Source organism: Hemicordylus capensis, chromosome 6 (genome assembly GCF_027244095.1).
Source record: "Hemicordylus capensis ecotype Gifberg chromosome 6, rHemCap1.1.pri, whole genome shotgun sequence".
NCBI classification, from domain to species: domain Eukaryota; kingdom Metazoa; phylum Chordata; class Lepidosauria; order Squamata; family Cordylidae; genus Hemicordylus; species Hemicordylus capensis.
Window position 1 is genome coordinate 87681227 of NC_069662.1, and position 26257 is coordinate 87707483.

At 43.9% G+C, this 26257-nt stretch overlaps 1 protein-coding gene across 2 annotated transcripts in view; it reads right to left on the reverse strand.

The window, feature by feature from the left end:
* The window catches only part of RALA (RAS like proto-oncogene A), a 45339-nt gene that overhangs the window by 13463 nt on the left and 5619 nt on the right, over window positions 1-26257 (reverse strand). For both annotated transcript variants that reach the window (XM_053264096.1, XM_053264095.1), the window contains 2 exons: window positions 16638-16784; window positions 15138-15346 (listed from right to left, as the gene is read on the reverse strand). In XM_053264096.1, the coding sequence (XP_053120071.1) occupies window positions 15138-15346; window positions 16638-16751 (323 nt within the window). In that variant the 5' untranslated portion in view covers window positions 16752-16784. The remainder of the gene's footprint in view (window positions 1-15137; window positions 15347-16637; window positions 16785-26257) is intronic.

Sequence of the window (26257 nt, forward strand, 5' to 3'; positions counted from 1 at the left end):
TTGCCATGCTTTTTAACTACATTGACCAGTCTATGCAGATTCCCAAAGATTGGGGCCTCAAAATTATTATCCCCATATATAGAGGGAATAAAATCAGATCTTGCCAATTAGCTTGCTAAGTATAGTTGGCAAGTTTTATGCAAAGCACCTTGGTTGGAAGTTGTGTGATTGGCTGGACCATGAGAACATCTTGGTCAAAGAGCAGGCAGGTTTTTAGTGCAGGCTAGGTCCACTGCAGACCAATGTCTAATATAACAGCACTTGGCAGAGAAATATAGTTCTGAGCCCTGGGAACTACAGGTTACTCACTTGTAATGTTGGTTCTTCCAGTGGTCATCTGTACTTCTACACAAATGGATTATGCGCCTGCGCAGAGATCTCGTCGGAATTTAACAAGCTCAATTCTCCTGCTTCGGGCAGGAACCCCACCCCCAGCCACAATATGTGGCTGTGCCACTCCTCACCCCCTCAGTCACAGAGTCCAGCTTCAGTGAACCCCACGGGGAGGACGGGAGGGCATATAGAAGCACAGATGACCACTAGAAGAACCAACATTACAGGTGAGTAACCTGTAGTTCTTTGACGTGGTCTCTGTCTTCTACACAAATGGGCACATAACAAGCAAGCACCCAAGGAGGATGAAAGCACAGAAGCAAATATAATCTGCCAGAATTCTTTATTGTAGAAACAAGTACATCAACTGAAAATAGATTGCAGGACACTCCTGCCAAATACAGCATCATTCCGTGCCCTGGTATCAATTGCATAATGATGAATAAATGAATGAGGTGAAGTCCAAGTAGCTGCCTGACATATAGCGTCCAACAGGACCGCACGATCAAAGGCCACAGAGGCCGCCACAGATCTAACAGAGTGTGCCTTAACTATTGTCAGCAACTGTTTAGGAGCAAATGGATAACCAAGTTCAATTGTGGAAACTATCCACCGAGACATGGATTGGAGACCTTTACGGGGCCCATCATATATTACAAATAAGGAGATTTTCTCCACTCAGCAGACCTCTGAATGTAAAAGGGCAGTGCCCTTCGAACATCTAAACGGTGTAGCCTCCTTTCCACATCCAAGGAAGGATTTGGAAAAAAACACGGGTAAAGTGAGCGGGGACAAACGGTGAAACATAGACACCACTTTGGGCAGGGAAAATAATAAATAAATAAATAAATAAACTTGACATCTGTCCTGAGTACGACCTTGTCCTTATGGAACTGAAGGTACAGCTGGTCAGCCCTCAGGGCCCTTAACTCACTCACCCGCCTGGCCGAGGTAATGGACACCAAAAAGGCGGCCTTCCAGGTCAGGAGACATGGATCAATTGAAACCAAAGACTCAAATGGCGATCGCAGTAAGCCAGCCAAGACCAGTGACAGTCCCAAGCCAGTGACATAACCAGATCGTCAGGGAACGTCTGTTAAACCTTTTAGAAAACTTTTCCACTGGATCCTTAAACCACAAAGTCCTGTCAGAGGGGGAACGTGCCACAATGGCAGCCAAATACACCTTAAGGGAGGAAAGTTTTAAACCAGATTCCTTAAGCGACCATAGATAATTACAAATATCCTGTACAGATGGATTAAAAGCATCAAACCCAGGCAGGGAAGTGAAAGAAGCTAAACGAGTCCACTTGTGACCATATTACTTCCGTGTGGACTGCTTTCTAGCAGCAACCAAAACTTCCTTAAGTCTCAAAGGGAAGTCGGCTGGATCTGCCATGCAGTCAGATGGAGGGAACGAACATCCAGGTGGATCACCCGTCCCTGTTCCTGAGACAGCAGATCCGAAAGGACAGGTAGGTGTTGCCAGTTCCTCACTAAGCGCATCAGGGTCGGAAACCAAGGCCTCCTTCTGGGCCACCACGGGGCTATCAGGATTGCCCTGGCTCGATCCATCTTCAGTTTGTGTAGAACCCTTGGAATGAGGGGAAATGGGGGAAACACAGAGAAAAGGGCCCATCCAAGACAGGACGAAGGAATCGTCCAGAGAGCCCTCGCCCTCCCCTGGAACAGTCAAGGGCACACTGTGTGTTGGCCTGGGAAGCAAGTTTGTCCAGAGTTGGGACCCGCAATGTAAAAATATGTCCCTCAGAACACCTTGATGCAATGCCCACGTGGGAGAACACTGTCATTCTGCTCAGAGTGTCCACCTGGACATTCAATGCACCCTGAATATGGACTGCTTGAAGTGACACCACATGTGCCTCACACCAATGCCATAAGTCCAGTGCCAAAAACCGCAGGCTCCGTGAGGATGTGCTGCCCTGTCGATTGACATAGGCTTTTGTATTGTCTGTCTGTATTAGCACTGAATGACCCCTAATTAGTGGCAAGAAGCCTTTGAGAGCATTGAAAATGGTCAAGAGCTCCAGATAATTTATGTCCTCTCCTCGGGGGACCAGTGTCCAGTCAGACGAAGCCCTTCCAGGTGTGCTCCCCAACCGAGCTCCGATACGTCCATCGTGACCACCCAGCGGGCTCAAGGGGCTTGAAAGGGAGTACCAACACTAAGGTGCCGAAACTCTGTCCACCACTCTGCCAGCGCTCGAACCCAAGGAGGGGATGTGCATGCTAGATGGCCCAGATCCTGAAGGGAATAAAACACATCCAAAAACCATCTCTGAATTTCACACATTCGTAGATGCGCTGCAGTAGAACATATGTACTTGATGCCATGTGACCCAACAGGCGCTGTTTAGAATGCATGGGCTGTGAGCCACCGGCTAGAAAAATGTTTGTGAATCTCCAAAGAGTAATTATGCAGCCCACTGGAAGGAAGACCTGTTCCAAGGTCATGTTGAATATCAGCCCAATGAACTGAATTCGACGGGTGGGCTCCAGCTGAGATTTTTTGAAGTTTATCTGGAACCCCCAACTCCTGCAGGGTATCCACCACAATCTTGAGAGCTTCCAGCACTGCACGCCTGGTACTTGCCACGATGAGCCAATCGTCAAGATACAGCAGCACCTGTAAGCCCTGTTCCTGCAGGAATGCCACCAACAGGCCAGATATTTCGTAAAGACCCTCGGTGTGGTTGTAAGGCCGAATGGCAAGGCCTTGAATTGATAGGGGATCCCCCCCATCTGAAATCGCAGGAAGCGCCGATGCTGAGAGTGTAGGGACATGTGATAGTACACATCCTTTAAGTCCAGGGAGACCATCCACATATTTTTGTCCAGAATGGTCGGTACTAAGAGCATTCGGAATAGTTTGTAGACCAAATATTTGTTCAGGACCCTTAGGTCTAGTATAGGACGCTGACCACCATCTGGTTTTGGCACCAGAAAGTACCAAGAATAGAACCAAGGTCTGCCAGGGTTGGCAACTTTCTCGATCGCGTCTTTTTTCAGAAGAGCAGCGACCTATTGATCCAACTCCAGGGTGCAAGGAGTCTCCACAACCCCGGACACTAGTCATAGCACACAAAACTCTAGGGCATATCCCAGGCGTATAACCGTGAAGACCCACTGGTCTGTAGTCACTTTGTCCCAGCTCGCAAAGAATGGGGCCAGGTGGGTCCTAAAGCACCTTGAGTCATTGTTTCTTCTGGGGAATATTAGGGCGCTGTTTTTGAAAAGCCGGTTTACTGGACTGGCCGCTTGACTTGTATCATGGTTGGAGCTTGTTGCCACAAAAGGACCATTCCGAAGGTGACTGTTGCTGGGACAGTGTCTTCCTCAGTTGATAAGGCGACCACTTAGCAGTCCTCTGTGTCTTGCTAGTCGGTGAAGTATATGACATGGAGTGCGTCATGCTCCTTAATTTCTGTACCTTCTGGAGCATATCATCTGTCTGCTCCGAAAAGAGGCTAGAGCCCTCAAAGGGTAGGTCCTCGACCCTAGCCCAAGCCTCATGGTGCAGTCCCGATGACTGCAACCAAGAGTATCATCTGAGCTCCGCTTACATAGTCATCACTTTAGCCATGCATTCCACTGAATGTTAGACCGAATAAAGTTCTTGAATAAAGCCACTTGAATAGCCTCATGGGCAAAAGATTTAGCCGGATCCCTCTTGTCTTGTGGGAGGAGAACCAGAAAGGGACTCACCTTCTCCCACAAAAAAATGATTATATCGGGTGTTATAAGCCTGATAATTGGCCACCTGTCAAATGTAGGGCTGAGGAGGAGTAAAGTGACCTCCCCAAAGAGTCCAACTTTCTGCTTTCTTTGTCACTGGGTGCCGACTGGTTGTGTCCCCTTGTTCGTTGCAAGGATGCCTCCACGATGATTGAATTCGGGGTGGGGTGGTTCTTCAGAAAGGATATATAATTGTCCAACTGCACCCTATAGAAATTTTCTAGACACCTGTTAGGCTGGGAAAGTGTCATTGGGTTTTTCCAGTGACCCCGAATTACTTTCAGCAATGCCGGGTTCAGGGGCAAAGTGGCCGGAACCTTGGCCTTGGAATCAATAAGGCTGAACAATGGGTCAAGCCTCTCTTTCTGTTGGTTCCCCAGGTTAATGCCCAGGGCTGAAGCCATTCGCAACACGTACGCCATGTATAGTTTGAGGTCCTCCGACGGGGAGACTGGTTTTGAGTCCAACTGGACATCAAGCAGGGACGATTCCAGAGAAACAATCTCAGTCTTGCGAGCTACCATCACTCTCATATTCTGGCTCCAATGGGGCTGGTGGTTCTTGCGCCATGGGCATTGCACCCCAAGGGGAGCTCAGCTTGCTACCCTGACTGTCTGGTACCAACGCGGTAAGTGCTGCCAGTGGCAACTGGGAAGACAATGTGGCCTGAGGAATCACTGGAACTGAAGGGGGTGGTTCACGACACACTGCACAGTCCTTCAGGGAGTGTTGTGGTGAGCGGGAAGGCGGCCTCCCTTCCAAATGTGTGTGTGTGGGGGTCCATGCCAACCCCTGCTTGCTAAAGGTTTTCCAAATGCAGGGTTCTCCGAATAGCGTGACCTATAGTGGCAGCGAGCATAATCGGAATAGTCCATTTGGTATCGATTGCACGAGTTGGAGTCCCTGCAACAATCACTGTAAGACGGTTCAACTGTGCTCAATGGGGAGCAATACTCCAGTGCCTGGTATAGATCTTGATAAGGCTGGTCACACCGGTCCTCTCTGTAAGTTGAGGGGCGATCTTCTAGTTCCCAACGGGTACCATGGTCTCTAAGGGGAATGTGCTCTTGTTGGGCCTGAGGGGGTGACCGTCTCCTAGGCAGTCAGCAGGCATCTTCTGCAGGCCTGGTTGGAGAATATGCCTCCTCCGGTGAAGCATACCCTGGTTCCTCCTTCGCCACCAAAAGTTCTCTACTCGACCGAGTTCGATCGTGGGTCACATCGAGTGATTCCAGCACCACAGGCAAGCTAGGCTGCGGGGATACAGACGATCTGTGCATGGTACGATCCAAGGTCACTTTAGTCTTCTTGGCCACTGGGGCCTCTGATGTAGAAACTTCCTCAGCTTTCTTCTTCTTCTTAAGTATAGGAGGGAGGTGATGACCTGCTGGCAAGCTTCTTTTTCAACTTTGGTACTGCTCCCGAGGGATCCGGGGAGGACTTCGGTACCGTAGGCGCCAGGCGCTGAGGAAGATCCTCCGAGTGCGCAGGCTCACTCGAAGTTGCTGGTGGTTGAGCGGCCGAGGGTGTCGAAACCAGTATCAAGGCCGGGTTTTCAGACTCTGCAGGAGCAGACACTGCATGCTCTAATTGCACTGGCAAAGCCATCTTCACTGACCGTTTCAGCGACAAGGCTTCTGAGGAACAGAGAGCGAGATCCCACAGGAGTAGTGCAGCCGCATATAGTGGCTGGGGGCGGGGTTCCCACCCAAAGCAGGAGGACTGAGCTTGTTAGCTTCTGATGAGATCTCTGAGCAGGCACATAGCTCATTTGTGTAGAACAGGGGTTCTCAATCTTGGGTCCCCAGATGTTGTTCGACTTCATCTCCCATAATCCCCAGCCCCAGTGGCCTTTGGTTGGGGATTATGAGAGTTGAAGTCCAGCAACATCTGGGGACCCAAGGTTGAGAACACCTGGTGTAGAAGACAGAGACCACATCGAACTTCATATTCTGCATTCGACAACTTCAAATCTGTGTTTGATTCTGTAACCAGGGACAGACTGTGAGAAAAGTTGGAAGCCTCTACAATATACTGTAGGTTACTTGCACTCATTCACAGATTACATGAGAACAACCATCTAAGGGTATGTTGTGATCCACAGGGCCATCTGTCACAGTTAATGAGCCGGGTCTCACGATCCGTGAGACCCGGTTTCTTCAGGTGAGCAGGGAGAGCGGGCTAAGCCCACTCTCCCCGCTCACGAGCGGAAAGGGAGCCCTGGGTGGCTGGATAGGCCGCCCACACGATTGCCAGCTCCAAGGCGGAGCCAGCAGGGGCTGGGGAGCTTGGGGGCCATGCGGCCCCCGCAAGCCCCAGTATGCCCTACGCGAGCGCGCAGGGCATACTGGGGAGACCCCCGAGCCGGGACGTGGCTTTTTGCCTCCCAGCCAGGGGTCTACCCATGAGTAGGCGTGGTGCGAAGGCGCGCCGCGGCTACTCACGATTGTAAAAAGCAGGTTTGCGAAGCGCTTGCCCCACAAACCTGCTTTTTACCAGGGATTCCAGAGCGGGTTAACTGCTCCAGAACCACCAGGCTCGGCTGTGAACCCGGTGGTTCTGACGATCAGCAAAAATCGGGCTAGCGGAGGCTAGCCCGATTTTTGCTGATCGTCAGAATAGCCCCAGTTCCTTTGAGTGTGTGTGTGTGTGTGTGTGTCTGTGTGTGAGTGAGAGAGAGAGAGAGAGAGAGAGAGAGAGAGAGAGAGAGAGAGAGAGAGAGAGAGAGAGAGAGAAGCAGGTCTGCATACTGGCTCTCTTCCTGTTTAATTATATTATTATAAGAATTCAATGGTCCAGGCTCTTACTGACCCTAGCTTTCAATCTCCAAGTCTGGCGAACAGGCCAATTCCTGCCCTGTTATATGCAGACAATACTACTATTCTCTCTTTTTTGGCAGCAGTAGGGCTGAGGAGAGCCCTCTGGGCTTTTGCCATCTATTGCTCAGAGGAAAAATTGGCCATAAATTATTCTAAAATGAAAGTCTTGGTCTTTACTAAAAGCCTAACAAAACATAAGCTGTATAAACATCTGGGAGTTGTCTTCCAGGCCTTTGCCTCCTAGAGGGCCAGACTGCCCATGGCACAGAGACTGCCCAAAGAAGTGTAGCAGCAATCCTCAGATTCTATTTTCCTAATAAAGGGTCATTTATTCCTTCTGTGGTTAGAGTATTCCAGGGTAAGGTAGCTGCTCAACTGTTGTATGGATCACAGTCCTGTGTTAGAGATTTTCGCCCCCTGGAGATGATCCAGTTAAAGTTATTGCAAGCTATCTTTGGAGTATCACGCTTTGTCCACAGTGCTGCTCTCCATATGGAGTTGGGGGTCAGTCTCATTAGAGGCACGAGCCTGATTAAATAAGAACAATTTCTAGCTCAAACTAATGTTTTGCTTTATGGGACTGCCCCTTTTAACCCTGGATGAGAACTTCCATTCAGGTTGAACGAGAGCTTCAGCACAGAAATTCCAGAGCTGCGGACTCTCTCCCCAAGCCCTACTGTCTCTGGGCTATTCTACGGCAAAGGAAACCAAAACATTTGGGACATGGATTTGCAAAGGGACAGGAGTCTAGCCTCCCGTTGTTTGGAGGTTGGAAACTTTAGTAAAGATTTCTCCCCAGCATAATATCTTTACTATCTTGTAAAAGCGAAGTACTGGAGAGCTTGGACCTTAGCCCAGCTTAATGTACTGCCATCAGCTATAGTGGAGGAGAAGTACCTCCAAATTCCTGATGCAGATCGGATTTGTCCCTGCCAGAGGGGAGACACTGAAACTACGGACCATGTGATATATTGCCTTTTTTTAAAGAGACAGTTATTTTCTTTTTAGAACCCCAATTTTAAAGAATTTTCCAGGCAGTAGGGGTGTGCACAGAACCACAGAGCTGCGGTCCGGCACTGGGGTGGGGGGTCCCCTTAAGGGTGGGGAGGGTTTACTTACTCCTCCTGCCGCTTTCCCCCCTCTGGCGCCCGTATTTCTTTGAGTAATTGGGGCAGCAGGATATCTCCCTGCCGCCCCTTCTCCGGCACTTTGGAAATTCTTTTAGTAATGGGGTGGCAGGATACCTCCCTTCCGCCCCTTCCCCTGCTTGGTGTGCAGTACTGTACAAAAAGCTTTAAGAAGCCTTTTGTGCGCACGCATGCACGTATTTCCTTGAGTAAGCAAAGTAGCCAGATATCTCCCTGCCACCCCTTCTCCCGCTTTGCTGCAAAATGCAGCAAAGCGGGAGAAGGGGTGGCAGGGAGATATCCGGCTGCTCCGTTTACTCAAGGAAATACATGCGCATGCACGTGTGCACAAAAGGCTTCTTAAAGCCTTTTGCACAGTACTGCACACCAAGCAGGGGAAGGGGCGGAAGGGAGGTATCCTGCCACCCCATTACTAAAAGAATTTCCAAAGTGCCGGAGAAGGGGCGGCAGGGAGATATCCTGCTGCCCCAATTACTCAAAGAAATACGGGCGCCAGAGGGGGGAAAGCGGCAGGAGGAGTAAGTAAACCCTCCCCACCCTTAAGGGGACCCCCCCACCCCAAACCACCCAAATCCGAACCGCCCATGTCCGGAGGCCTATAGAATGGCCTCCAGACGAGTCCGGGCACATCACTACCAGGCAGGCCAGATAAGTTTTATATCTTTCTTCTTTCAGATTTCAACAGAAACATTAAATCTTAATTTTGCAAAATTTTGCTCCAGGGCCTGCACCATCAGAAGTCAAGATGCTTACATCTGTAATTTGATTCTGGGGGAAGAGTTGGTCTCAGTATTGATTTAGTGTATCCGTAATATTGTAAGTGGATGTGATATAAGTTATATGTTTTTCTGTAGCGCTGCATTTCCCCTCCATTTCTGTATGTTTGTTTTCTGGTGTCAGACCATAATAAACTGAATTTGACATGGAAAAGAAAATGGATCTTTGGCAAGATATTGAACTTGACAGTTGTGATGCAACAAAACCACAAAAAGTTATATTATCCAAAGTGTTGATATCCTCCAATAAATTATTTTTCTTTAATTCATCTAAAACACATTCTAAAATTAGGAGAATAATTAACTAGGTAACTCCAAGTAGCTGACTGCCATCTGAGGGAAGATGGTGATGTTATCTGTTTGAAGGTAACATTGAAGGATGTCATGTTATCTGTTTGAAACAAGATTTAATAACCTACAACCTCCAATTTATCAAAACGTTAGTCTCGAAGATATCTACAAAATGGGAGAGCATCAGAAAATTTACAGATTTTATGACCACCCTGGAGTTATAATCTCTTATCTGGATATTAGAAGAAGACTACTGTATTCTCAAAGGGTTCTAGTGGAACAAGCTGGAAGGGGAGGACACGGCAGAAAGCCCTGATGTGTTTCCACCCCCCACTTTAACAAAAAGAACTCAAATCCAAGCCTTAACCAATACAAATGCTTTAAGTAAAAAAAAAATTGAAATTTCATGAGATGTATTACACGTGATCATCTAAGTTACCATCATAAGGAACCCTGAGATAAAATGATAAGTTGCAACCAGGGATTCTTGTAGCTATTGCTATGACATAGAACACAGAGTGCATCCGATATCAGACTTCCTTCTTGGCCACAAAGCTATGTTGTCTATATGAGTATGGCTGAAGAAGAAAAAAGAACAGTATAGCAATTTATTCAAACAAGGTCCCAATGTGTTTTAAGGACTAACCACTTCTTCTGGGGACTATAAAGATTAGAAACAAATATTAAAAAAGGAAAATATAATATAAAAAGCTAATGGTAAAGTAGTTATTTTAAAAAATCACAGCAGATACAAACTAGCCAAATAAATCTCAACACACAAGACCAATCAGAGATGAAAAAACTACAAGAGGCCTCATCTGTGGACGCACAGATTGTAGGCTCACGTATCCATGGTTGGGTCTTAGATAGCTTGTTTCTTTATCCACAGGAAAAAAATAGGCAAGATTTGCCTATCCGTGGTTTCTGAATGGCCAGAAATGACTTCCAGTGTCATTTCTGGCCATTTTGTTGCTCTTTTTTAAGAAAAAGATTTCTTTGCAAGCATTTGCAAAAATTAAAAGGATTTGAGGGTTGTGGGGGCTTGCTTGAGACCTGTAGAGCAAGGTATTGTGCATTATTCCTCTTATGTCTGTTTTTTGAGGCTTTTTTTAAGCTTAAGGAACCTACCCCTATGGGAATCCAAGGGTTAAAATTTCTTTACTCACAGTTTCCATACTCATGGTTTCAGGCGAGAATGGAACCCCTGTGAATAAAGACGGCCTTCTATAATCAAAGAACTACAGTATTTAGAAAAAGCTAATTGAACCATATAAGGACACGGATAGATATGACACTTCTGGAATTTTGGTAATGACGAGGATTTTAGCTTTATTTTCCAAGAAGCAATTAAAAAAAATGTCAACTAAATAAATGCCAACTAATCTAAGTTGTAAAAAAAAAATTAACCACAGAGGATCTTATAAAGCATATAAATTACTTGATCAGTCTCAGCTTCTGGAATATTAGCCTACAGAAGATTCCATGTTCTGTTAATTGAGCAATATTTTCACAGACCTGATCTCCATCTACAATTTCCATGAGAACTCCTTACAGTATAGCTGTTAACATATGAACACATCAAATAATACAGTTTTGGTCCAAATAGCAGCTTGTTCCCCTTCAGAGGGAAACAGTACAGAAAGATTAACACTTAAAGGTTTATATGACAGTAATTTGGCCACTTAGCCCTCCACTTTAAGCCTTCTATGTTACACCTACAATAATGTACTTTTTTAAAAAGGTGGCAATCCATATATTTTGTTAGAATCAGTGGCTTTGTGTTTTTGACTAGAGCTTCCAGCTCCTTAAACTGACAGCTACCATTTTTTTGATCCTGAGCTTCTTTTTTCAAAGGCCTACGCCAAAGGCTTCAAAATCCTAGTCACTGATAAGAGGGTTCATGTTAAGTGAATTAGATTAATTGCTCAGCTATTCGAAAACTAAGGAACAGCTTGTTCTTTGATCAAATAGTGAGTTTAAAAGACCACATCACTACCAAGTTCAAGTGACTCATGCATGACCCAGCTACAGGACTGATCTGTTCTGCCAACTCTTATTTATTGGACAACAGTAGAAGACAGAGCCTTGAGCAGGACTGTTGGGAATTTCTAAGCCATGCATCAATCTCCAAATATCTACATGTTGCAAAGGCTCCAAATAGCAAGACAAATCTTTGCCTTCAGGGTAATGAGCCCAGAATAGGTCAACTAGATTTATGCCATAGTCTATTCAAAATATAAATTCCATTCCTAGTTATGCAACATTCAGCAGGACAAAAGCTCAGCAAATCATGTTAGGAGCATATATTGAATTGCAAGTTCAGGTTAGTCCTGAAAGGATCTTTTAATAATAACACACCCCTACTCTATAGATAAGCAAGGGTATATTCAGTCTGAAAAATTCAAGCCACCAAAAGAACTGTCTGCCTCACCTCTAACACAGACAGTACCTAGTACAGAAAATTATGTAACCATCAGTGTAAAAGCAGGTTTACTCTGGTGTTTTGATGACTTCCCTGGAAACAAAGATATCAGATTTTTCTTTTGTGATAGCCTCAGCCCTATCACTGTAAGAGTACCTTCAAAACAGCACACTACCAAAAAGCTCAATTCCTTGTCACCAGTCTTTAACTATTTTCATATTTTTGCACATCCAGGAAAAAAGTCCCCCCACCTTTTTTTTGCAATGGTTCACACCCCATGTGGGATATGGGAACATGCAGTGAAACCAAGACAGAACCAGGAAGAAGATTCTGCAAAGCCAAGCTTATTCAGCAAGCCTAATGCTGTCTCCATTCATTTCCAGTATATCAGGTAACTTCCACTAATAAGGGGCACTGGCCTTCATCAGAGCTTTAGGATGAACTCGAGGCTCTGATCCTTGCTCAGTATTTCTGTGGTAAGGTATCCTAAAAATTGTGATTGTCCCATCACATCTTGGGCATTTTTGACAGAGCGATTAGCAAGGAGATCTTGCAGCACACTCATGATCACAATCCTGTCAAAAGCCTTTCCATTTCAGGTTGTTATATCTGAAGCGGTTATCCAGACTTTCCAACCTTATATTAATAAGCCGCTTCTTCTGCAAGTTTCACTTCTGTCATTAAGTGTACAATACACCCCTCCTGTATTCTACCAAAGAAAACCACATGGCTCTGTGGTCGCCAGGAGTCAGCACTGACTCGACAGCACAACTTTACCATTATACCCGTTTCATGGGTTGCATTTGCAGTGGCAGCAGTTTCTCCAATCTGGCCAGATTAACCATGGGAATTTGCAATTCCTTTTTATATTCTGCCTGAAAACTTGCTCAGGCACTAACCATTTGTATTCATCTTTCATATTGAGACATATCCATTCATTTGACAGGTTCAGCAGCCATCTTTGAAGCTCCGATTCAGAAGGGGCTGATTGCTGCCACTAATCTCTTCCTGAAAATACATTTTCAGATCTTTTGATTTGCTGTGGGTGCATCCAATTCATTATACAGAACCTGGGTGGGGGGGGGGGAGAAGCAAACTCTTGCTAATGCTGCTCAGCATACCATTAGTTGTATAACAACAGTTAACAACACAGGCTAGGTATCCATCATGGTTAAGGGACATCACGCTGACCCATCCCACCCAGGCCAGTGAAATGGTTTAAGAGGAGTAAGGTGGGCAAACTCATCCACAAGTATCTGGAACAGTATGATGGATATTCATGTATCTGTATGTTTGTCTTCTCCTCTTAAGCCAATTTTCCAGCTTGAGGAGGAACAGAAACACCTGAAACCCGAGAGAGCGAGAATGATAGCAGGCAGTGTTTGGAAAATATGACATTCGACCTGGGAGAGTCCTGCTTCTCTCAACATATGCCCTGTCTCCCTAGAAGTGTATAGGTAGGTCAGCTACACTGGTTATGTAAGAAAGAACGGCATCAACAGCCTTCATTGTCAAACAAATACATCTCAAGGTTCCCAATGCATGGTAGGTGTAGGCTAGGACAGTCTTGTGGATAAGTTGCAGGACTTATACAGGTGAAACTCGGAAAATTAGAATATCGTGCAAAAGTCCATTAATTTCAGTAATGCAAATTAAAAGGTGAAACTGATATATGAGACAGACGCATTACATGCAAAGCGAGATAACTCAAGCCTTAATTTGTTATAATTGTGATGATCATGGCGTACAGCTCATGAAAACCCCAGATCCACAATCCCAGAAAATTAGAATATTACATGGAACCAAGAAGACAAGGATTGTAGAATAGAACAATATCGGACCTCTGAAAAGTATAAGCATGCATATGTATTGAGTACTTGGTTTGGGCCCCTTTTGCAGCAATTACTGTAGTGATGTGCACGGTCCGGAGCGGTCCGGACCGGCACCGAAGAGGGGCCTTCCTTTAAGGGCGGGGAGGGCTTGCTTATCCCTCCCGCCTCTTTGCCCCCTCCAGCGCCCGTATTTAACAGAATAACGGGGCGCTGGAAACCAGCCGCCCCCGCCCCCCCCGCTGCAAGCAGATTTTGCACAAAAGCTACCAATACCCCTGCTGCCGCCGCCGTCGCCCACCAGCCCTCCCTCCCTCCCTCCCTCCCAGCTGCCCGCCCGCCCGAGTCCTCACCCGATGTTTTCGTAAAAAACGAGAGGAGCTCCCGGACAGAGCTCCTCTCGCTAGCACGGCCTCCATCATACTGAAGCTTTGCGCGTGCCGCAAAGGACACCGATTGCCAGAGGCCCGGTCTACCCACCAGGAAAAGGCCGGGTAGACCGGGCCTCCGGCGATCGGAGGCCAGGTCTACCCGGCCTTTTCCCGGCGGGTAGACCGGGCCTCTGGCAATCGGCGTCCTTTGCGGCACGCGCAAAGCTTCAGTATGATGGAGGCCGTGCTAGCGAGAGGAGCTCTGTCCGGGAGCTCCTCTCGTTTTTTGTGAGGACTCGGGCGGGCGGGCAGCTGGGAGGGAGGGAGGGAGGGAGGGAGGGCTGGCGGGCGACGGCGGCGGCAGCAGGGGTATTGGTAGCTTTTGTGCAAAATCTGCTCGCGGCGGGGGCAGCTGGTTTCCAGCGCCCCGTTATTCTGTTAAATACGGGCGCTGGAGGGGGCAAAGAGGCGGGAGGGATAAGCAAGCCCTCCCCGCCCTTAAAGGAAGGCCCCCCTTCGGTGCCGGTCCGGACTGCTCCGGACCGTGCACATCACTACAGTAATTGCTGCAAAAGGGGCCCAAACCAAGTACTCAATACATATGCATGCTTATACTTTTCAGAGGTCCGATATTGTTCTATTCTACAATCCTTGTCTTCTTGGTTCCATGTAATATTCTAATTTTCTGAGATTGTGGATTTGGGGTTTTCATGAGCTGTACGCCATGATCATCACAATTATAACAAATTAAGGCTTGAGTTATCTCGCTTTGCATGTAATGCGTCTGTCTCATATATCAGTTTCACCTTTTAATTTGCATTACTGAAATTAATGGACTTTTGCACGATATTCTAATTTCCCGAGTTCCACCTGTATTAGAAAGAGCCAGATTTAAACGCTTGCTGAACCATGAAATCATTGTGATCACATTGCAGTCAGCTACTCTCTTGCTGAGGAAGAGCAGAGCTCACTGAAGCAACATATCAACAACATACACTGATTTGATGAGCATCTCATTACATTCATGACAATGACTTAATATGTCAATAGGCCTGCCTATAGTGCAGTTGGTCCTTTCCTCACAGCAGAAGTGCCAAGAAACCTCTGTTCTCTATAAGCAAGATTCTTGCCATGTCATTCTCGGACACAGCAGCATTTCTGCTTTGCTTTGTGACAGCCAAGGACACTATGTCAAAGAAGATACTTTAACAGAAGAAATGACGGTAATGCACATGTGGCTTGCAAAAGTGATGAGGTGATTAACTGTACATAATTAGAGGGAGAATGAGGGGGCAGGCAAAATTTGTGAAACTGGGGACTATAATTAACACACATGTGTTAATTAAGATCTTAGTTTGTAAAATGAAACACTCTTACTTGTTCACACACTTACCTAAAGTCTGCTGTAGCTGCAAAAGATTCAAGCTCTGTAATGGAGAACACACAGAGAAAACCCTCTCCACTTCGGAAATAGTTGTCTCTAATTGCAGCATAATCTTCTTGTCCTGCTGTATCCAATATATCTATCTGAACTTCTTCCCCATCCAGGACTACTTTTTTTCTGTAGCTGTCTGCTTTGGTAGGTTCATAGTCTTCTACAAACTAGTAATACACATGCCATCAGAGATTTCAAAATGCAGCACAATACACTTCTTGCAAAAATACTAATATATTCAGATTTATGTGGCTTCTGATAAACACACGTTTGCTCACAAAACTTCAAGTTTTTGGTATCAGAGGTCCTTCATTATTTTTCTGATCTTGAGGTGTGTCAAAAAGGACTGGTGTTATTAATGAAGACTGGTTTTACTCTTTACAAGCTTGGCAGCCCTGAATATTTACCAGTTGAACAGTAGAAAATGTGTGCGACACTATGGATGTGTCATGACAGAAATATTTTGGAAACTGAAATGGACTACATCATGGGGATGGATAGCGTAAGAATTAACAATCACCATCAGTATTAAGTAATCTACAATGAACTTATTCTTGTCATTGTATCTTCACCCTACATTCTAGTTTCCCATATACATTCTGTCTAGTTATATAATTAAGATACATCACCCTTTAACATTCTAAACAGCTTGGGTCCGAGGTATTTAAGAGAATGCCTTCTTCTTCGTCAATCCCACTGCCAATCAAGATCATCTGGGGAGGTCCAGTTGAGTTTGCCACCAGCTTGGTTGGTGGCAACTCGAAACTGGGCCTTTTCTAGAGTTGCCCCAGGACTTTGGAACTTGCTTCCTAACAAAATTGGAGTTTCCCCTTCTCTGAATGTTTTTATGAACTAAAAAACATGTCTTTTTAGTCAGGCTTTTAGTGTATAGTTCTGGTTTTTAGAGTTTTTATTGTATTTTAAGTTGTTTTAATTATGTTAATGATTTAATGGTTTTATATGTGAACCGCCCAGGGACTTTTTGTATAGGGTGGTATACAAATGCACTAAATATATAAATAAAATCAGTCATGTACAGAACAACTGAATGAAGAACTTGAAGCTAAATTGCTATAAGTAAATACAGATAAATAAAAACTGTTGCTAAAAAGAATGCAAGATTTACTCTGGCTACTGCCAAAACAGTTTTTTCAGATTCATCCAGATATAAAGGGCTTAAAAAGAGAAAAAAGTCCTCAATTTTTTTAATGCAGTATCAAAAACAAAATTCCCACCTGATACAAAAACTAAACTGTCTGCTCAGGTGTGCCAAACCAGTTATCAAATTGTTATTGGCCCAAATCAGAACTTCTATCACTACTATAACTGATCACAGCATAAACCAGGACTCAAGTAGAATTTAGAAGTTGATTCCCCAACTGATACACAACTTGAACACAAACACACAACTCCTTTAAAAAAAAAAGAGAGAGACTTTTATGAAAGTTAAATTCTTACCTCATCATACATGAACTGCAGTGTTAGTGCAGATTTTCCTACCCCACCACTGCCTACCATGATGACTTTGTGCAGAGCCAGAGAATTTTGGCTTTTGGGCTTATTTGCTGCCATTTTTGGTTGCTGATATTTCACACAAAGGAAAACCTGGGTAAGGAGAGATTTCTTGCATTAGTAAGGATTTCTTAAAAGATACATGGGCAGGTTCATTTGGCCATTACTAAAGCTAGCAGCCAAGAAGAAACATGGCACATCCCACTGCTTATAATCTTCAAAGGTAATTAAATGTGAGAAAAAGAATGGCTTTTAACTCCTTGGAACCAAGAAAAAAACCCCACACACATTTACAGCAATTATTTCATTGCACTTTTTAAACAAAGTTGCATAAGGCATCAGGGATCCTAGACGCTTAAGACTCCATAATATTAAATCCAAATGCATAAAGTATATGGACCGATTAGTATTTATATTTCTGGATTCTTGGGGTGCTCAGGTAGAACACAAATTCTCCCAGATAAGGCAAATCCTGAACTGGGTAGTTTATAGTCCAATTCCTACAACATGCTGTGCAAGACAGTACAGGATCAGGTGGAGGGGCTCTGCATTAGTGTATAGAGATGTGCATGAAACAGGTTTTGTTATTCATCTTAAGCTCGAAATGAATATTATTGATTGATTTGATTTGATTTGTATACTGCCCTTCCAAAATGGCTCAGGGCGAATAGCAAAATCCTCGAATCGATTCATCAAATCAGCAGCCAAGCTGGCTGTTTCGACAATCAACCTCGAAACATTTTAAGTGTCGAGAGCCATTTTGAGGCCTGTTTTTCCGGGAAGAGCTGGTCTACTGATTGGGGTCAGTGGGTACATCAGCCCTCCACTCCAGTGGAAGTGTGCCGGCCCATCTCAGAGGACTGGTCTACAGGGTAGACAAGGTAGACCAGTCCTCTCAGCTGGGTCAGCATGCTTATTCTGGAGTGGAGGGCTGGTCTACTCACCAACCCCAATCAATAGACCAGCACTTCCCAGATAAACAGGCCTCAAAATGGTACTCAAAATATTCAAAATGTTTCAAGTCAAAACAGGGCTGTTTTGTTCCAAGCTCGAAACAGGCTCTTTATATTAAGGGTGTTTTGTTCCGAGCTTGAAACAGCCGTTTTGAGCAAATCACAAATCGATTTGCACTTCTCTATTAGTATAACACCATGAACCAATATTGGATTGAGGCAGAAAGTTTTACACTAATGGACGAACCCATGTTAGGATGTTTCAGTTGGACCATTCAGAGCTTTGCAGAAGTCAGTTACAAGAAGAGAAGGGAGATGGAACTAGAAGCAGAAATGCCAACAATAAGCACACACTTCAGTGTTCCCACATCAGTGGGGCAGGAAGCACAGACCTCTTCTTCCAACAGGGCAACCACAAGTTTAAAGCATTCACACAAACACACTGATACGCCATGTCAAGCCCATAGACAAACAGATCACTGGATGTCAAACAACGGTATGAGTGCTTGAGCTTCCACTGCTTGCAAGTTTGTCTGAATAGAGCCATTGTGTCTTTAAAAGCAATAAGGACAATCTAAACACAAGTCTTATCTACAGCAGACAAAAAGTATTACTTACTACCAACTACCTCCACCTCACCCATGTGCTTTAAGCACAGAAGTTGAGAGTTGGCTTTATTTATGAATATCTACTCAAAAGAAACCACTGAATAAATAGTTGCAGGGTGGATAAAAATCAATGATTTTTAAAAAAAAATCAAAAAATTGATTTTTTTGATTTAAATCGGATTTTTTAAAATAAAATGCTTTTTGAGGAAAATATATTACCATCCAAAGGTTATTCCATCATGAAATAAAGATTAGTTTTTTAATTATGTAGAATAAGGCTGTATATGTTTAATTTTTTTGGTAAATAAATTCCATTAATCCATTCACAATGTCATGCTCTTCCAGAGGTTTTTGTAAGATTATTGGGCAGTTTCTCTGCCTACAAGATATTATCACAGATGCTTGGTTTACTTTTGCAGTTCTCAAAACTGAATTTGACTCAGCAGAGATCACATGCCTCTTCTTCACAGCAAAAATGTTATGACATGAACAGAGTTGAGAAAAAGACCTTAATCCTATTGTTCTACAAACCTATGAATACAGAATCAACCCCTTCAGTGCTAAGTTTCAAGAAGTTCAGTGAAATAGAATAGAAACAATATTTTTCTGATTGTTTGGAGTGGAATAGATCTGCACAAGAAGAAAGTGAAACTAAGTGTGAGGAGGGAGGGGCAAGCAGACAAGCAGTACAAAATGAAAGTGAAACTTTCTGAGCACAATACTGCATAGCCACAGACAGACAAGTCTTTGGATCTTTTTGTGTGTATGACCTGAGGTTTATCACATTCTTTCCTTGGAGGAAAAAACCTATAATGGCAGCAGGCTGTAAAAGAGACCCAGTTTGGCAATATTTTAATGAAGTTCCTTTACCTATCGGTAAGGCAGGCATGCGTGCAAAATGCAAACACTGCAACAAAGAAATGCAAGGCCTGGTGGCCCGAATGAGGCAACATCATGAGAAGTGCTGTGATGAAGATGACCAAAGAAACACATTTGAACAGGCAGGATCTTCAGGTTGGTAAACATTTGTATTGAATCATATAATATTTCTAAAGACTGCCTTGAACTGTCATGTTTGAGCAAAATTATATTTCTTGTTATTACTGCATGTTACTGTCATTTGGTACAGTTATGAAGAAAAGCAAATATTCCTTTTGGGGCAGTGCTGTGTACAATAAGCAGAAATTGTATAAACAATAAAATAACAGCATTGACTTTTTTGTTTAGGGGAATTCATGGATTCTGGAAACTATCCACCTTCAAGATCACCATCCTCCTGTTCTACAGTTTCAGAGTTATCCATCCAGGATAGTGCTTCATTAGCATCATCATCAGACACCCACAGCCACATATCACTATCACCTAAAAGAAAGAAAAAATCCTTCCCTCCTGGAACCACCATAGATAAGTTTGTGATAAAAACTAGCAGATTAGAAAAAGAGTTAATTGATGAAAAAATTGCCCACTTTGTTTACGCAACGAACTCTTCTTTCCGTCTGACTGAGAACCCACATTTCATTAATATGGTTCAGTCACTGAGACCAGGATACAGTCCACCCAGCAGAGCAGATGTTGCAGGGGAAACTGCTGGATAAAGTGTATGACAGAGAAATGGAGCAATGTGCAACAGCTCTGGAGGGTAGAATTGTTAACCTAAGTATTGATGGGTGGAGTAATGTCCAAAATGATCCTATTGTATGTGCTTGTATAACAACAGAAGAAGGGAAAGTCTTCCTTGCACAAACAACTGATACGTCAGGAAATGCACACACAGCAGAATACTTACAAGAAGTGGCAGTAAAAGCTATAATAACATGTGAACAAAAATTCAAATGTCTAGTACGCAGTTTGGTCACAAACAATGCTGCAAATGTATCCAAGATGAGAAGAAATTTAGAAGAGCAGGAAGGGAATACAAAGCTAATAACATATGGTTGCAGTGCTCATTTGCTGCACCTCTTAGCCAAAGACTTAAGTGTTCCAGAAATAAAGACTAATGTTGTTGAAATTGCTAAATACTTCCGTAACAATCACTTTGCTGCAGCAGCTCTGAAAAGGATGGGTGGAACCAAGCTAACGCTCCCACAAGATGTTAGATGGAACTCTGTGGTGGACTGTTTTGAGCAGTATATCAAGAACTGGCCTATTCTGATGACAGTTTGTGAACAAAATCGAGATAAAATAGATGGCACTGTCACGGCCAAAATCCTCAACATTGGGCTTAAGAGAAATGTTGAACATATGCTGAGCATCCTGAAACCCATCTCTGAATTTTTAAACAAAATACAGAAAAATAGCTGTTTTATTGCTGATGCTGTTGAAATTTGGAAGGAACTGAGTGAACACTTAAAAACAGAACTACACATGGACAGAATTAAATTACAAGCATTAAAAAAAACAAATGGGACAAGTACTGTCTCCAGCTCATTTTTTGGCAAATATTGTCAATATCCAGTACCAAGGTCAAAACTTAAGTGCTGAGGAAGAGGAGTTAGCTATGACATGGGTATCCAGCAATCATCCATCTGTAATGCCAACTATAATAAACTTCAAAGCTAAGGGGGAACCATTCAAGAAATATATGTTTGCTGAAGATATTTTAAAGAAAGTCACACCAGTGAACTGGTGGAAGTCACTTAAGCACTTGGATTTAGAGATTGTTCAAGTAATGATTTCACTTTTAACAGCAGTAGCTTCTTCTGCAGGCGTTGAAAGAATATTCTCTTCCTTTGGACTCATTCATTCTAAATTGAGAAATCGTTTGGGACCCGATAAAGCAGGAAAGCTTGTTTTTCTTTTCCAGATTATGAACAAAGAAGAAGATGAAGATGACGAGTGAGCAGTACTCACTCGCAGGACAGTATTTAAGTTTTTCATGTGTAGGCTGGGCTGACAGTCTAAGTTTCTTAAAATATATATTTTTTGTTTAGCCAAATTAGTTAACAAACATGGATGTTTGTTTAAGCAAATAACATATGCTGTAATGTTATTGTTTCAGTTGAATAAATCTATTTAAATTGTTATTATTAAGGTAATGATTATTTTTCTCCTTCCTAAGTACAACAGAAAAGTTGTCCAAATATGAATGATTAACCTATTAAACTGGGGATAAAAAAACTAATATGAAAAGTTGTTATTCTAAAAATCTTCATCTACTTGCATATTAAAGTTATACCAGCAAGAATTAGTCTTTATGTAGAAAACTATGATTTAAATCAAGCCTTACTGACTAGTGATTTAAATTGTGATTTAAATCGTGAATTAAATCAGTTTGATTTAAATCAAATCCACCCTGAATAGTTGTCACCATCTAGACCAAAGTAGGCACTTTTAAGGGCTTAGGCACACTTACACAGGTATCTACTGCACACAGTGTAAGAACAGGTAAGTTAAAATCTCTTTAAAAATACTCTGCAGCACACCAATCAAAGGGCAAGGAAGGGAGCAAGCATACATCTTCAAGGTCAGCTTTCACTGCTTACTGCCCAGAAGGCATACAAAACCATGTTTTCAAATGCTTGGCTGTTTATGTGTGCTTCTTGCTCATTGTTTTGAGTGCTAGGCTTGTAAGAGACCTTTGAGTTTGCACACATATGGTTGTCAAGTTACTGATAACAGACTTTAATGACAAAACGGAAGTATTCCTGTGCACAGTAAAACACAGGCACCTAAGTACAGGGAGCATTTAAACTCTTTAAGACATCTGAAACTCTTCCATTTTCACAAGAGAATGCAGTAGAAAAAATGAGAGTATGCATTAGAAAAAACAAGTATGCCAGCAAGCATGACTTGTCCCCTTAGCTAAGCAGGGTCTGCCCTGGTTGCATATGAAAGGGAGACTAGAAGTGTGAGCACTGTAAGATATTCCTCTCCAGGGATGGAGCCGCTCTGGGAAGAGCAGAAGGTTTCAAGTTCCCTCCCTGGCTTCTCCAAGATAGGGCTGAGAGAGATTCCTTCCTGCAACCTTGGAGAAGCCACTGCCAGTCTGTTAAGACAATACTGAGCTAGAAAGACCAATGGTCTGACGCAGTATATGGCAGCTTTCTATGTTCCTATGTACACTAAAGATGAAGAGAGCTATTATGAAGTGATGTTTTTCATACTGGTCACACAATTTTGAATCTTGAAGATCTCAGCTTTCATTCTTGAACATGTTTCTAACACTTTTGCTAGAAAATGACTCAAATGATGGTGCAATATCGGCAAGATCTCACAAGACAAGGGGAGCCTAGAAGAAATTTAAGGGTTGGGAAGCAGAACCGTCTGCCCTAAATAGTTTCAAGATGAACAGAGAACAAAAGTATACAATACAAGTAAATGTGCTTATTTGCTTAGCCCAATAATACCAATTTCAGTTCAGCTTTCCTTGGCACAGAGCTGGTTTTTTCTTCTTTACTGTCAAGCACAGAGACTTGTCCCCCACTATACTCACGGTGAATTTTATAATTAAATACAAACTAGATTCACATCTATAAAAATTCCACATGCCTAGAATTAGGTGCTAGCCTACATGATCCTCACCCTACCCCACAAACTTTATCTATTCCCTCACTGGGTTGGCAGCCAAAGCTCTGATGCTCAAACCTAGTGTTTACACTCTTCCTACTGTAGCGAGGATTGTAAAAAAGCAATCTACTGTTATGAGTAATTCCATGAACAAGCCATTTATATGAGCAAATATTAAAGGGATGCTGCTTCTACATGCCTTAGTTGCCAACTTACCTGATGTGCCATGACCACAAGGGATAAGCTTGCCATTTAGAGTATTAACTAGGCCCTACCAACCCTACCCTTACAAATACCTAGGGATTAGCAAACTGCCATATTGAGGTACATTATACCTTTTTGTAAGAAGTTTAAGAACTTGCATATGACTCCAGAAAAGTGATCACTCAGTGGAAGCCTTGGGGCACGTGAGCACACCGACAGGTTTTTTCATGTCTACTCAATTTTAGATCCCGCTCAGGCTGAATCAGGAAGGCCCCACTCTGAATACACGTGCACACACACTGCCTTGATGCTGCCACCCAGAACAAAACTCATTCTGCACACAGATGAAAAAAAGTGAGGGAACACTGCTTAATTTCTGTCAGAACATACAGAACTGCTGTCTATAAGTGAATAGCAAGGTGTAAAAAACACACTACAGGAATATTTCAGAGTGCTAGCCGTTACCATTCCAGGCAAAAAGAATCACAATCAACAACATAGTAATTAAAGCTTATGCTGTATTCTCAGCTGGCTGCTTGCTCTGCAGTCTGAAGCATCTGGAGACTTGTGGTAATACTGTGCAAGTATTATACAAAATAAAGTATTCTGACAGGAGATCATTGCTATGAGTCATGTAACATGACGCTGCTTTTCGATCAGTTCACTAAAACTACCTGTTGTCATGCCTGAGTGTACTTTTAACAAGCCCCAGCTATACTGCATCTTTTGGCAACAATTCCTATGGAAAGGGGACTTGAAAGATCACAAAAGAGGATAGTAGAAGGATCACCTATGGGAGTCATAGCAAGATTCGATACAAGATAGCACCTTTTAAAGCCTTTAGCTGCAGCCTATCTTCTTCAGGTGATGAAAGCTAATGAACCCAATATTTAGGTTCTCCTAGTCTTATCAGTCGGACATGAAAGCAAAGAAGATGTTGTAATTGATTGTTCTTTTTAATTCCTCCAGGCAGAACAAAGAAGTCTGCGTTTCTGCTTCTGCCCCCTACATAGCCACTGGCACATTACATACAGAACCATCACACACTGCAAGGTGCTGGGAAAGACTACACTTCCCAGTGGTCTGTATACACCCTTAAAGGTGCCACTGGGACTCACCAGGGCTCCGTGTTTCTTAAAAGGCCCCCTGTTACTGGAAAAAGTACTGTACAGCAATTGGCACAGTAGAAAACTGCTCTCGCATTGAGGTGCGAGAGCCAAAATGGCCACGTGGAGCCAATCTTCCGCTGTTGTGGGACGCCATTGCTGGGAAAAGCTTTCAGGGCCAGCAGTATGGGAGGTAAGCACTTTCTAATTTACACTTAAAAGGTGCCTCCTGGTGCCACCCCCCCGAATGGCGCCCACACCATCCACTAAATATGGTCACAGCCTTGCTGTGAGCTGAGCCAGGCCAGCTGAGCCAGGCCACCCCCACCCGAGCAAAATCCTTTGGGGGAGAGAGAGCAAGGGGCCAAAATGCCCCCAGGCAGAGCACAAATGGCCAACACAGCCATGGAAAATAGAAGGTGGGGAGAGCATGCAAACCCAGGGCCAGGAAGGCCCAGCTGTGCTGTCACCACTCCTCCTCCACTGCCTCCGTTGCTTCCAGGCCCTCTCAGCCGCGCAGAGCTTATTGTTGGTCAGAGCTCCCTGTTGTGCCGCCACCGCACCTCCTTCCATAACCCCTCAACTCTAGCATAAATGCAGCACCAGCATAAATGACTCAGACACCTGAAAATAACTTTTAAGAATGTACGCGCTGTGGTATTTCTGCCAAAAAATACAGTATTTTTTGCCATGGGATGTGGTGGTGGCCACTAGCTTGGAAGGCTTTAAAAGGGGCTTAGACAAATTCATGGAGGTCTATCAATGGCTGCTAGTCTGATGGCTATAGGCCACCTCCAGCCTCAGAGGCAAGATTCCTCCAAATACCAGTTGCAGGGGAGCAAAAGCAGGAGAGAGTGCATGCCCTCACCTATGGGCTTCTCAGAGGCATCTGGTGGGCCACTGTGAGAAATTGGATGCTGGACTAGATAAGCCTTGGGCCTGATCCAGCAGGGCTGTTCTTATGTTCTTACTTCTTACACAATCTCCCATGTCAGGAAATATGGTATGTGAACCTCATCAGGTTTAGTGCTGGAGGTGGTAAGATATGACATGCATAACATGAGTCATTGTGGGGCAGTGACGGAAATATTCAGCATGGGAAAACCAGGTCCATATCCCTAGCCCAGGATTCTTCACACAACATGGTGTGATACATGCAGCAGGGAGCTGTAGCCAATTCCAGCTCCTTGGGACACAGAAACATGAAGTGTGCATTTGTCACATCATACAGATAGCTTAAAGCTCATATCCGTATATAGTAAAAAGGTCCTCACTATCTTTCACTACCCTACCCCACTGGGCTATTGCAAGGACAAAATGAGATAGTACAATCAGTGTTTTCTCTAATTTTTTTCATCTGTGTGGGAAATGAGTTTTGCTCTGGGTGGCAGTATCAAGGCACTGTGTGAGCACATGCAATCAGAGTGGGGCCTTCCTGACTCAACCTGAGCGGGATCTAAAATTAACTGGACATCAAAAAACTTGTGAGCACGTGCACATACACATTCCTTAGAGAGAACGCCAAGTACAGCGTATCCTTGCACTCCACAGAGGAAAGCTGGGTACAGATTTAATACAATATAATAAATACAATAGTGAACTGCTGCCACACAGCTATCAAGTTACTCCTGCTTGGCTAGGTTAAAATTGAAATAAGGAACGTTAACTCAGCATATTATAGACACCTGCGATCTATTTAGGGCAGTACTCAACTGTGGGCCACATCCACTACACTAGAAGTAAGGTTCTGAGAAGAATCCAGAGCCAATACTTAGTACTTATATAGTTCAAGGATATGCCCCAAACCTTGAATATTATCTTGTTACAATTCTTCTGACCACCCTGTGAGGCAAGTCACCATCCCCATATTGCTAAGTGATATACTGCCAGAACACTGGCTGCCTTATCAAAGGTAAAGTGTGCCGTAGAGTCGATTTCAACTCCTGGTGTCCACAGAGCCCTGTGGTTGTCTTTGGTAGAATACAGGAGGGGTTTACCATTGCCTCCTCCCGTGCAGTCTGAGATGATGCCTTTCAGCATCTTCCTATATCACTGCTGCCTGATATAGTACCAGCAGGGATTCAAAATGGCAACCTTCTGCTTGTTAGTCGAGCATTTCCCCGCTGCGCCACTTAACAGGCAAGCCAAAGTGTGTGGTCAGATACAGCCTCTCCCTTTCAGTGCCCTCC